The following is a 13,867-nucleotide window of genomic DNA, read 5'->3' on the forward strand; positions in this document are numbered from 1 at the left end:
ACACACACACACGCACACACACACACACACACGCGCACACACACACACACACACACACACTGGCTTTGAACATTTTACAGTGCTTTTTGTCCTTTTTATAACTGGACAGACCCAGTCCTCGTTCATTTTGTTGTATGGAAGACAGAGGCACAAACTAATAAATGAATGAGCGAATGAATTTTTTTTTGTTTTTAATTTTTAATACTTTATGCATTTAGTAGACACTTTTATCCAAAGTGACTTACAGTGCATTCAGGCTATACATTTTTTACCAGTATGTGTGTTCCCTGGGAATCGAACCCAAGGAAGGAAGGAAGAGGTTGCCAGAACTTTACTGCTAACAAAAAATAAAATAAAAAACATTGATTGAACTTAAATTTACAAAACAAATAAATAAATTATTAACAGCTGAAAAAGCAGCTGGGGTTGCCAGAAAATTACTGTAAAAATACATACAAACAAACAATCAAACAAATAAATAAATAAATAAATAACAGCTGAACAGCTTAACTGTAAAAAATAAATAAATAGTTGTTTTATGGATTGAACTTAAATTTACATAAAATAAATAAAGTTTTGTACATTCATATTATACTGAGAACCACCATAAAAAAAGAGTGAGCCAAATGCATCAAAGCTCTTAACAAGTACTAATTACTAATTATTTAATTGGGAAAGAAACAAAACAGATCAAATGTGAAACATCACACGGGGAATTCTGAAAATGTCAATTTATAGTTTTTCACAGTGAATTATAAGATGATTTGTTCATTTTCATTGCCAAAAACTGTACATTTAAAAGTATTTTACTGTAAAATGCAATAAAATGTCATGTTAGATCTATTACAGTTTATTCTACAGTCTTCTACTGTCAAATTACAATCATGTATTACAAGTACAGAATATTATAGAGGCGGAGTTTGCTGTTTTGACTTGGGCCAGAAAGAAATCACTCAGAATGCCCACACTATCAGATGCATTGTAATCAAATCATTGAAAACACATTTGGAGACGGTCTGGGATGGATTGTTACTGCATTGAATAAATAAACAGGAAATGGTGTTACTGTTGTAAAATTCATCACTTATGAAGCAAATTCAATTTCAGCTGTAAACGCAGCTCTACGGAAGATAACAGTGTCATTGTTCAGCTCAAGTCAAAGTTGATTCAGTTCAATTCAGTAACAGTGTGAATGTTGTAAAGTTTGTGTTACTATCCATAGCTCGAATTGTATTCCCAACTGATAGTGTCAGTGAAGTTAAATTGATAATATAATTGAATATTAATAGCTTTTTCTTGCCTAACTGAGTAAGCTAAAGAGGACAGTGGCAAAGCACCAAACCTTCATCAGTTGGTAAATCAACAAAAATAACACTACACTTATAATATGTAGAGCTACATTAATAATATGCAATATGTCAAAATATGTCAGTTAACACACACAACCTCTCATGTAATATGCAAGTGGTGTTTTGCATTATGCATGAATCTCTCTTCCAGATGCACTGGAATAAAGGTGTAAATGCAAAAAATAAAAAGATAAAAAGTCCATCCAAATGGTGCAAGATAGTGAATGAAGGACACACACACACACACACACGTTTACTTAGCTATCTAAATGGGTACATTCCATAGGCGTAATGGTTTTTATACTGTACAAACTGTATTTTATATTGCCCTACACCTAAACCTACCCATCACAGAAAACTTTCTGCATTTTTACAATTAAAAAAAAACTTTGTTTACTTTATTTTTTATACCAGTTTTACAACTGAGTACGTCCCCAAAGGGAGGTTTTTGGAGATTTTGTCAGGTTTAGCTCACTTTGGGATACAAATTTGTCCCCAAAATATGGTTAAGTACATACACACACTTGTGATTTTTTTATAATCAAAAAAAAAAAAAGTATTATAAATATACTTAATTCTAAGAAGTATCAATAAGTCAGTCTAATTAAAAATAGACCATTGCCATAGCAACCATCCACAATATCCTAGCATTGTGAAGGCATCTTTTGTACAAGCAAGAGCACCACTCCATTTTCTTTAGAAAATGTAAAAATTTAGTTTTATGATACATGCACAAATCAATTTCAAGCATTTGAACAATTGGACTTTTAGGTCAGTCATGCTCCCATATTGACTTCAATGATCTGATAGCATAAGCGCTTGACTGGGCCGTTTCTCATTGTATTTCACTCCTTTTATTCCCTTCTATTTTTTATTAGAAAATCTCATCTCACCTCTCAGATCAACAACAATACAGCAGCTTTGACCCAAAATCTCATCCATCTAAATTCATAACTGCTCATTTAAAATGAAAGATGAATACTTGATCCGTGCTGTCTGCCGACACGAGCGAGATCAAGGCGAATCTGAGCGAATATATGAATACCGAATGAATGGTGGCAATGAGGAACGTGGGAAAACAGCCCATGGCCACTTCATTCACAATTCAGAGGGATGCATGGCTGCTGCATGCGTGTGCTGTTCTGTGTGTTTTCACCATGTAATTACCAGCATTGCTACAGGATCTAACCTTGCTTTCCACTGAAGAGTGTAGCGATAAAACGCGCAGATACTGACTGCTGGGTGTTTGTGGAAACACAATGGGGCCAGAAAGTAATGACATGTATTGATAGCAGTCTTCATGCCGATCCCCGGAGAGTCAGTGGAAAAACTCAAGGCGCGGGGAAGTTCAGTAGCAGCAAACCTCATATTCTGCAATTCTAAATCGGTCCTGAGGGATGGGCACATCTCTGCAGCCCAGCGGTCGAGGAGAGGGATGCTTTCTGCAAAACCAATAGAACAGAGAGAATAGAATTTAGCTTTTTCATTTCTTCCTCTGTGGTGCTGTTCCGACTTCCTCGTCCTGGTCTTCAAACCGTCCACCGTGTCAATGTGATATTTTCCCAGATGGATCGTTTTCCTCACCCCACAACCTTTTGAGGACACAGAGACTCTGCTCCAAAACCTACTAAGCTGCCTTTCCAGACAACATTCTTCATGCTGATAGGCATCACAGTCAAGCTCCTGAAAGAGTTATGGTCACAGTCGAAGGCAGCATTGCATATGTTTTTCACAGATAAGTCAATCCCAGAATACTGCGACAAGCTCAGTAGAAGATTTCATAAATGTTGACTATAAGGCTATATATATTTTACTCAGCTGAAAGTATGAATAGAAAGTAAATGACTGACTTTGTTCAGGAGTGTAGTAAGCTGTCTGCATTTTGAGACAACATCATCGATGTGAAGGCTGCATTACACTGTAATTTTTTAAAAGTAATTAGATAAAACAAAGATTACTAAAGTATGTTTTACAAGAAAATACTATTTCAGTCTTTATCATTCAAGCTTTAATGTTTAATTCAATGTGTTACTTTCTTACTTTCTTTCTTATTTTTTCCTTGTTTTTTTGGGGGGGGGTGTCTGAGAGAAAATTGTTTAAAAGTACAGTAAATCCCACATCTTTTATTGTTATTATTATTATATACCTATTTTGGCCAAGTCAAACTCAGAATACATTATTACAGCCTTTTTAAAGACAAAGTTGAACCAAGTCAGAGATTATAGTATAATTAATTTAAATATTGATACATTTAAATATTGCTTATTTTAACCAATAATTTTGTGTTGTGCTTATTTTATACTTTTTATCCTTTTTTTTTAATTTTGTTTGGCCATTCATCATTTTAGCAACATATTAACGTAAAACCCATTTGTTAGTTAAGAATACATACACAAGGTCTTTACATTGTTGAGAATAATGGAACAGTTAATAAAACAATACAACTTAACTAGAAATAGCTGAGAAGCTTAGAATGAATAATACTAAAAGCTAAATAAAATGAGAAAGTAATTTTTAGTACAGGTAACATAAGCATCATTTGCTTGTTGGATGGGTGGGACATATTGCCATCAGGGGCATCACCATAGACACTTTTATATTACCGCTATTAATACTGCTGTGCTCCAGTGAAATATCACTGATAAATCTGTATATGTGAATGGAGATGACCATATACTGGTCATATATGAATCAGATCAAGCAATGCCAGATTTGAAAATGAATCACTCTTTTAATTGATCTGTCAAACAGGTTTGCAAAATGGTCCGAAACCGTTCACGATTCAGTTTGATTCATTAGGACAGTTCACTCACCCACTGGATCATTTGAAGTGGTTTCTCACACTGAAATAGCAATGGGATATTTTATAAAACAAAAAGGTGGATATTTACCTACGATCTCTTGTAGAAAACAAAACCTGCAAATGTCTTCTATCGTTTGTCAACGATGAAGTAGCTTGTGAATGAATCTGTACTGCAGGTTAAAGTGATTTAAATCCAAAACAGTTTTAAAGGGGTCATATGATGCTACATGTACTTTTACAAGTTGTTTGAACATAAATGTGTGTTGGCAGTGTGTGTACACAACCACCCTATAATGATAAAAATCCACACAGTGGATTAATCCCTTTCTCAAATCGAGCCGATCTCAGATGCCTGTCTGTGTGACGTCACAAAGACAGGCCCCGCCCACGATAGAGTAAACAGTCCCTCAGAGAGCTACTCGGAAGAGAGGGGTGGGGTCAGCAGAGCTCATTAACATTTAAAGGAAAATGCTACTAAATGGCTTGCTCTGAAAAGAGCCGTTTTTTTACACTACCAGTGAGAAATTTTAACCAAACTATGTTACAGACTTTTCATTAAGACTTTAAAGAATCATATCAACTTGTGGAAAATGGGCATCCAATGACCCCTTTAAAAAAGAGTATTGATACTTACGAAGGGCTTGAAGTGGATAGAAACCCTGATTCCCATTTTTGGCAAATTGTGATTTTGTCCACACTTTTTAAAAGCATTTGAAAAAATTGCTTGCGCAACCCGTGTACAACACACAGAAAGCATCTCCAGTCCCTCAGTCTTTATAATTGAATTTATACATGTAACTCCAAATACATTTGTGGAACGGTTTATTATGAGATCCGATGACACAGTAAGTCAATTACGAGGTTGGGTTAGGATGCCGCCTTAGGCATTAAAGAGCAAGGCAGCTCACTAGGTTTTGGAACAGAGCTACTGAATATATTTCAAATTCATGTCCCGCGTTCTAGGGTCACCGGTACATTAACTTGCGCAGTAGCGCCCCAAGGTCTCTTTATCCGGCGGTCGCTATGGAAATGAGACTTCTGCAGTTTTACTCTTTCCTGAGCCTCTTGGTCTGGCAGGAAATATTTCGGGAGCGCTGGGATGAGATGCTAAATGTTTATTTAACTGTCACTGTTGCATTACCACTTGATAAGGATGTGTCACAAAAAAATATCAACAGAGCCGAGATAGTTCTAGATAGACCGCATGACTCCAGATGCCTGATGGACGGTATTGCTGTGGATGGATCATGATTTTAAAGAAGAGCAGAGTGCTCCTGTGGGTGAAGCAATGAGCACTTGCAATTTAATACATGAGCAAAACCAGAAAAAGCTCCGGAAAAAAAAAATGGCAGTGTGACGGCAGAAGGAAGCTTTTTGAGCTCCACAAAGAACATTTATATTCTAATTCTTTGGAAAACCATCAATGCATTGGTGCTTTAATGACCCTAGAAACCAACATTATTGATTTGAAGAAACTTCAAGAACGTCTTAATCTCGAAAGAACCACAAAGTCAAGAAAAATCACTCTTGATAAGACAGACAGTGATATCTGGATTAGTGGAAAAAAAGGGTGCAATATGTAATACTATTAGACAGATCTTTCAAAAAAAAAAGACTGGAAATTAATACTCTTGTTTTGATATAAAAGGAATCATTAAGATGAATGCATCAAATTGTTAATGATCATGCATTATGATTATAAATGTATTAGGAATAAAGACTGTTAAATATGCAGTTGACATCTTAAGGATTTTAGCAGTGTAATCTATCATAATCTCATTGATTTACTGATTTTAAATTCAATTCTTGACTTTAACCGGTTAATTTAGACACTAATACATGAAGCGCCTTTCTTCGGTTACCTGACAGAAGATTTTTTTGCAGTGCACAGGACTGCACAGGACAGATTTTCCCATTATTCCTAATAGCTGAAATGGAGTGTAAGCTGAATGAAGTCAGGCTTGATGTTAGGAATGATGGCTGCTGTGGTATTAAGAGAATCAAAGATTTACTGTGGAACACTTATCTTTGAGCTCGGTATCAAAAACCGCGTTTGGATCAAAATGCTAAAGAACCACATAGTCAAGAAAAATCGCTCTTGATAAGACAGACTTCTTTGAACCTGAAGTGTTTTAAAATTAATGCAGGGTGAGACTTTATTTTATCCATTGAGAATTAATGGGATTGTGGCATGGTCTATTTGTGAGAGGTGTTTACAGAGGAGGGGTTGAAAAATACAAAAAGGATAGTTTTTTCTTTTTCTTTTTGTCATTCAAGCCTAAAGGAAAACTCTGTGTTTAGTTACTCACCCCAGTGGCGAGGCCACTTTCAATTTGAAAGTGAGTGGACCTTGGTGAAATATGGTGGACCTCTGTGCCTACTCTCAAACCAAAGTACATCATTTTACAATACATGAGATAAAAATAAGGATGCAAATTTCAATAGCTAAAAATGGAATTATCAACTTTTGGAAAGGCTGAAAATATATGCCTAAATTGAAAATAAAAATACTAACAATCTTCCCCTTGCAGCTATGGCACAGGTTGGATATCAGTGGTCAAATGTCTGCCAGATGTCACAGGTTTTCATGTGTCTCATTACCAAAAACAATGTTAACAACAAACCTGACGCAGCATGTAAAATGGCAACAGAAAAAAAAAAAAATTGCATGCAGCTTTGGAATGAAGTGAGGTTGAGTAAATGCTATAATTTATATTTTTAGGTAGCTGTAAAGAAGCATTGAAGAACCTGTGTTTAAAACCCTCATCCGTCCCTCCCGAACCTATAACAAAAGTGTCCCTCGCGGGTCAAAATGACCCGAAAGCCATAAATGACACTAATTTTATTTTTGGAATATATATTGAAACATTACAATATCCAAATTTTGTAAAAAAAAAAATTCTAACTGAATTATAACCTAAACATAAACTATAAATATTAAATAAATATATAATATATTTTAAAAAATATAAATATGATATAAACTCATTGGTCTCCAACACATCACTCAAATCTAATTGTGTTAAGTCAAAATAAAAAAGGAAAAATTACCCAGCAGAAACACGAAAAATATTACAATGTGTTCTATGAGAGTGTGTGTTTGTGCATGTGAGTTTTTTTCTGCATTGGGGATATTCTGTAGTCTCAGCCTTTCGTTTGGGTATAAATCTTTACTGGATTGTCTCAGATTTTGTATATTAAAAAAAAATCTAATGTAATGAAAAATGCAGTTTTCTCGTAAATTCCATTCACTCCTATGCGGGTCAAAATGACCGCGAGATACACTTTTGTTACTTTTTTTATTGCACCCATTTAAACTCCTCGAATCCACTCAAAAAATGTTTTGTGTATTTCCGGTGCAAGTGTGAATGAAGTAAAGAAATCTTGGACCGGTACGATCAACACATGATTGTGACACAAAACTTTTTGGGTCAAAATGGCCCGAGGGACAGATGAGGGTTAAGAAGCATGATGTTTTTCTCAAACCAGTAAAGTGCAAACCACACCCCACAGCCTACATTTCATGCTTCAACTCAGGCTCAAGTTCAGACTTCCCGGATTCAGTTAATAGTCGAGTAATGTCATAGATTGATCTGATTACGACGAGCAGTAATGCTATCTGTCAGGTTTAGTGCTATCAACGTTATATTAAGGTTAATGTAAGGCATTAATATTTCTTTCAGTGTTGTGCAGGTCAGCCCTGGAAGTGACATGATCAATGAAATCTTTAGAATCGGCTGCGAGGCGGGGTTTGCGCTTAACTGGTTTTGGCAAAAAAATCACACTTTTGATAATGAAGGCAAGAGAGTGTAGGAAGGAAATGTGATCTTGCATTTTCCCATTAAATATGGAAGATGGCTTTTCTGGACTTGCATTTATTTGCAATATTTTCTTATTTGCTTTTTAAAGTTCCAATTACATGATTTTCCCTGGCAATCTCATAACTCTCATTTGTCTTTCACCCTCTCTCTGGCTGTCAACCTCTTCTCTTGATCTCAGCACCCTGGCATTGATTTTTCTGTGTATCTGCTCTTGCTTTATTGTTTAATGCCGTAATATTTTTTCCCCTCTCCCTCCCCTTCTCTGCTTATCTCTCCTCCTCTCTCTCTTTCTCTCGTTCTATCTTGTAACATCATAACCCCCTTCCCCTTGTTGCCACACCATCACTCTTGGTGTGAACATTACAGCACACAGGAAGGGAAAGTCTCTCTCTCTCTCTATCTCATTCATTCACTCACTCACTCACACACATGTGCACTGAACTCACAGAAGAGCATGGAGAACATCGGAGCGCTGCCTCAGAAACACAGTAGGTACCTTTCAACAATGTCTCATTTTATCTCCTCTTTTAATTGCTCTTTAAGTGTATGTTGGATCATATTCTCCTGCTGTCTCTGCACTTTATAATTAGTGCATTCCTGGTTTTGCATTTGAGTCCCTTGTGGAACTGTTGCTTCTGGCATTTCTCTGCATTTTCTCTATATGAGACATATGACCTGCGGTAAAGTTTTAGAGTCTGTGTGCTATAAATGAGCTCTCTCAGTGCATGGTCTCATCTTCATATCGCATGTCAGTGATATCTGGATTAGTGAAAAAAGGGTGCAATATTTAATACTATTAGACAGATCTTTCAAAAAAAGACTGGAAATTCATTTGTTTTGAAGTAAAAAAAAAAAAAAAACATTAAGATGCATGCATCAAATTGTTAATGATCAGGCAATTATGATTATACATGTATGAAGAATAAAGACTGTTAAATGATGCAGTTGATATATTAAGGATTGATTTCTACCTGATCTGACCCTTGAAATTACTTTTAGCATCATAATCTCATCGATTTACTGATTTTAAATTCAATTCTTGACTTTAACTGGTTAATTTAGACACTAATACATGAAGCACATTTCTTCGGTTACCTGACAGATTTTTGACAGATTTTTTTCTGTGCACAGGACTGAAGGATGTTTTCCCATTATTCCTAATACCTGAAGGGTAAGGCAGGGAATGTCACACAGCGGCACAAATGCTCTTGTTGCAAAAGTGTTTCAGATGTAATTACAGTGTAGTGATGGTGGTTTTAATATCTACTAACAAGCCCCAATGGCCACAGATTTTGTCTTTATGAGGAACAGGGAGAAATAGACATAATATCTGCGCATCTGTCCTGTGGAGCGACGCTATATTTCAGTGCTTCAGCCATATGTGCATTTTTCCTGTTTACCTGTGTCAGTTATAATCACATTGTGCTAATTTTATGCTAGAATTAACTCAAATAGAGCAAGAGAAATGTTACATAAATGAGTTCAGCCTGATGACTGTGTGCAAAGGAACAATTCAGGAATAATTCAGCCAAAAATGAAAATACTCAACCTCATGTTGCTCGAAACAGGATGAATATATAATATATATTTTTTCACTTGATGACTAATCTTCATTTGATGACACTTGCATTAAAAATGAAAACATTTAAGGCTGTAATTCATTATAAATATGCATGGATGAGCCATGTTCAAACACCTGTGACTGCACATCAGTTCAACTGAAATCCTTACTTTACTGTATATTCACTGAAATTGGCTACACTTAAAGTGCCCATCTGATGCAGTTTGCAGAGTCGCTCTAGCTGTTGTAAAGCAGATGCAGATATAGTTTGCGTGGTGTCTGATTTGAAAGTCATATTGCTTCCTTTTTTCTGTAAAACATATATGTGGAATTATGGAATTTTTGCATGATGTCCGAGCTGCTCTTTTCTATACAATATACAAAGTAACGTCTGAGAAACAGACAAAAATTTTTGTTATTCACTGAAAATCTTCCTCTCTGCTGTGTCTCTCAAATCTCATTGCCGTTCATGTGCATAGAAACTTAGCACATCAAGAGGGATTTTTTTTTGTTTAATGTGGTTAAAATAATGCAACATAACCACTTCTTTGATGTTTTTTTTAGCAAAACATTACTTCCTTTCATCTTCTTTTGTGTTCAAGAAAGAAAACCATTCAGATTTGCAATGACACGAGGATGAATAAATGATATAAATGCCTACTGTAGACAACATTGCACAAATTTCACTTTTTGTAAAGTGGTGTAATTTTTTGTCTCCGCAGCTGCAGAGGCCTGTGAGCTAGAAAATATGCTAATATTGTTTCCAATGAAAACTTTTCTAGTGTAGCCAAATAATTCTACATACATTTATCTTAATACAAATGGCTTTGGGGTTGACAGTAAGCTTTTGATGCTGTAGTGCTTTATTGTTATTGCACTGCCAAACATTTGCATTATTAATAATTCACAGATGCACACGGTTTTCTGCAGTACACCGTTAACATAATTGCTTCAAGTGTCGTATAGAAAGGATATAGTGCTTATTATAATCATCATGTGTTTATGACAAGCTGTAAATACTAAACTATGCACTACAAAGTAGCCTAATTATGCCGTTAAATCATTAGATCATTTGTAGACTTACTTCTAGATTCCTTCTAGCAGCAGTGTGGATATATTGTGCTTCTTGCGAGACGAGTACTGTGTGTTCTGTTGTCTCATGAGCTGTTTCAGCACCTGATGTGTGGACAGCTCCTAACAGCAAACCACCAACTCTTTTGCCATGATGCATAGTGCACAAATGCAAAATATTAAATTATACTGTGTAACTCTTTTGTGCTACAGATATGAATGATACTTCAACTCATGCGGCTTGCAGCGTTCTGCTATTGCTTTTCTAAGAGATCAGACTTTCACATTTTTACTTTTAAATGGCTTGAAGAAATCCTATAGACTTACATTGAAAGGAGCTGAACCATATCTAGAGACTCGACTATCATAGAGACTTGTGCTCTTTTGATTTGGACCAGTAAGCAACAATTTCACAACAAAACAACAAAACACCTTAGCAACTATATAGTCCACCCACAGAACCTAAATACTGTGGCAGCAAGCTTTGCTCCTGATAACATCACTCACATTTTACACTCACGCTGTAAAAAGTGATTATAATAGAAATATTGTGGCAGCAAGCTTTGCTCTGATAACATCACTCACATTTTACACTCACGCTGTAAAAAGTGATTATAATATTTACTGTAAAAGACTGCAAAAATGCAATGGCTAAAACCTGTTAATTGGTTAACAATAAATTTCCTTACAATATATACAGTGAAAAACTGCTGCAAATCTAATGGGAAATGTCATGTAATTTTAAAGTAAAATACTGTTACAATTTTTGGAAGTAAAAAATAACAAGTCACCTTATAGTTGACTGTGAAAAAAAAATGTAAATTGGCATTCCCAGAATTCCCTGTGTGATACTTCACATTTGATCAATTTGATCTTCATTTATTCAATTCAATTCAATTCAATACTTTCTATTTATCAAAGAGTCCTAAAAAAAGATTCAGATTTGCCATAAATTGCTTTAAAAATATTAAAATAAAAAAGTTGTTTTAAATCATAATACATGTGTTTAAATAGTCTAGTTAAGTGTTTGCCGTAAGCTGGACCTGCAGCACTCTATCAGATTTCCTCTGAAATCCCCCACCTCCCCCAGCTCCACCTGTCTAGATCTGCTTTAGATAATGTCAGAATTCAGCTCACAACAGCTTGTCTGTGTATGTATTGGCAGTAACAAGTGTCCGCTCTTCTGTTACTCTGCTCCAAGAGTTGTCATGTTAGCAATCAATCAATAAATACATAAATAAAGATGAGAGATGTAAATCAGATGTAAATCTATGACCTTCTCCCATTAAAACCTTGTGAGGACATTTATATCCTGAGACAATCTATCTAAAAAAATGCATAAAATGTGTCATTAGCATTAGATCTGTAGTAATGGATCTGCCTTCTGTCCACTTTTTCTAATATAAAACCATTCATATAAATTCAGTTGCCTCCTCCTGGTGTATCTCAGGTACACATAATTTGCTCTTAATGTTCAAATGAGCTTGTCAGATGTTTAGCATGCAGCTGTGCTTAATTACTGTTGTAACAAAGTTCGTAGTTCGGGAAGAAGGAGGCGGGAACCGGCGAACATTTAAAGACTTTAATAAAATAAACAAACACAAAATGAAAGTAAAGCGGCAGCCCCTCGCAGACGACTGCCGCACACAAAACACAAAATAAAGTCCAGGCCTGGTCCTCTCTCGTCCAACACTGTCGTCACTCCTCCTTTTATCCTTCCGGAGCTCCTCCGTGGGACTCGAGACACGTGAGTGGTGCAGGTGTCGCTCATTATCAATTACTCTACCGGCCTCGCTCCGTTCCCACGGCTCTCGGCTCCGCCCCCACTCGTCACAACTGTCTTGCATGAGAGCACATGCACCACATTATTATTCAAAGATACATATTATCATTTAATAACACACCTCTAGCATGCAACTTTTTCTCTGTTTGTGCATTAATCACCACTTATTTAATTAGAAAAATGGCTTACAGTTGCTGTTGCAGAGTGTAACCTTCTCCGCTGGTGCAGTGGTTATTACAAAAAGTTTAAAAGTATCATCACATCCACCAAAAACGCAGAAGCAATTAAAACGATAAAGCAATGCGCAAGATTCCACAAGAGTGGGTCGTCTGTCATCGTTTCAATTTAGAGCTCTTTACAACTGGATTGCTTCCTCTAAGTATTGAGAAGTAAATTAAGCGTGCTGTCAGACTCTCTTTGCTCCTGAAACAGCCTTTTAGAGAAGATGTTTCTTGAGCTCACACAGCCATGAAATACAGAAGACACTGGGATTTTACCCGAAGCCAACTGAAATAGTAATAAAATGTGTTTTAGCAGTTTCTGACAGTAGCATAATCTAATATATGTGTGTTTGTGCTTGTAAAGGAGAAAGCCAGGTGGGAATAATTATTTCTCTCTCTCTCAGAACTGTCATAAACAGGATACAACATGACTCGTCTTTCTTAACGCAGGTGCCGGCATGTTTTGTACCACGGGGCATTTCCTGTGCTGGATTGATAAGATGTTTCATTCTCTGGATGAAATTGATTGTAGCAGGTTTTGACCTCAAACGACAAATGAAATAATAAGACATGAAAAGTTTTTGGAGACCTCAAGCAAACTTTGGAAATTGATCAGAGACTGTTTCCCCTTGTTGTTGAAGAAACATCGCTCTCTTTCTTTATCTGTATAATAAAAGTATCTCATTAGTTTTCATAGGCAATCTTATGTAAAGTGTACATGTACATTTTTTATATTTGAATACACAATGATTTTATTTTATGACATTTTATGACAATTACACACATTTCCACCTAAAATGCACACTAGTGTAATTGGAAAGAGCTGTAATTATTATAATGCTGTAATGAAAACATCTTGTCCATACATTTTTAAAGATATTTTTACACTAATAAGAAAGTGGGAAAGAAATGTGCTTAATATTTAGAAACAAGCAAACAAATTAATCAATATTTCTAATTTTAAAAATGCATTTATGGCTTTCTTTCAGGTTGGAATAAATAAGTCATTTTCTTTAAAAATAATTGTGAGACTCACCAATATAAAAATATTTTAAGCCTTTATTAAATAGTTTAATTCATAAATATCTCTATAATCTTGAAGATTTTTAAATTGCATTATAAATAACTAGATTAATTTCCCTCCCTGCCCTCCCATATATATAGCATGTATATAATTGTATATATATACATTTGTGTGTGTGTGTGTGTGTGTGTGTGTGTGTGTGTATATATATATATATATACATATATATATATA

The 13,867-nt window shown here is 35.5% G+C and overlaps 1 protein-coding gene across 6 annotated transcripts in view; it reads left to right on the top strand.

Moving 5' to 3' along the window:
- LOC107687112 (1-phosphatidylinositol 4,5-bisphosphate phosphodiesterase eta-2-like) overlaps positions 1-13,867 on the top strand; it is a 137,246-nt gene that overhangs the window by 28,024 nt on the left and 95,355 nt on the right. The window contains exon 1 of one of the 6 annotated variants that reach the window (XM_016484314.1): positions 7,402-8,461. The exons of the other annotated variants lie outside the window; for them this stretch is intronic. Within the exon in view, the coding sequence (XP_016339800.1) occupies positions 8,428-8,461 (34 nt within the window). The 5' untranslated portion in view covers positions 7,402-8,427. Of the gene's footprint in view, positions 1-7,401; positions 8,462-13,867 lie in introns of those variants that run through there. 6 annotated transcript variants of the gene reach the window in all.

This window comes from Sinocyclocheilus anshuiensis, unplaced genomic scaffold (assembly GCF_001515605.1).
Source record: "Sinocyclocheilus anshuiensis isolate Anshui unplaced genomic scaffold, SAMN03320099.WGS_v1.1 scaffold1203, whole genome shotgun sequence".
NCBI lineage: Eukaryota > Metazoa > Chordata > Actinopteri > Cypriniformes > Cyprinidae > Sinocyclocheilus > Sinocyclocheilus anshuiensis.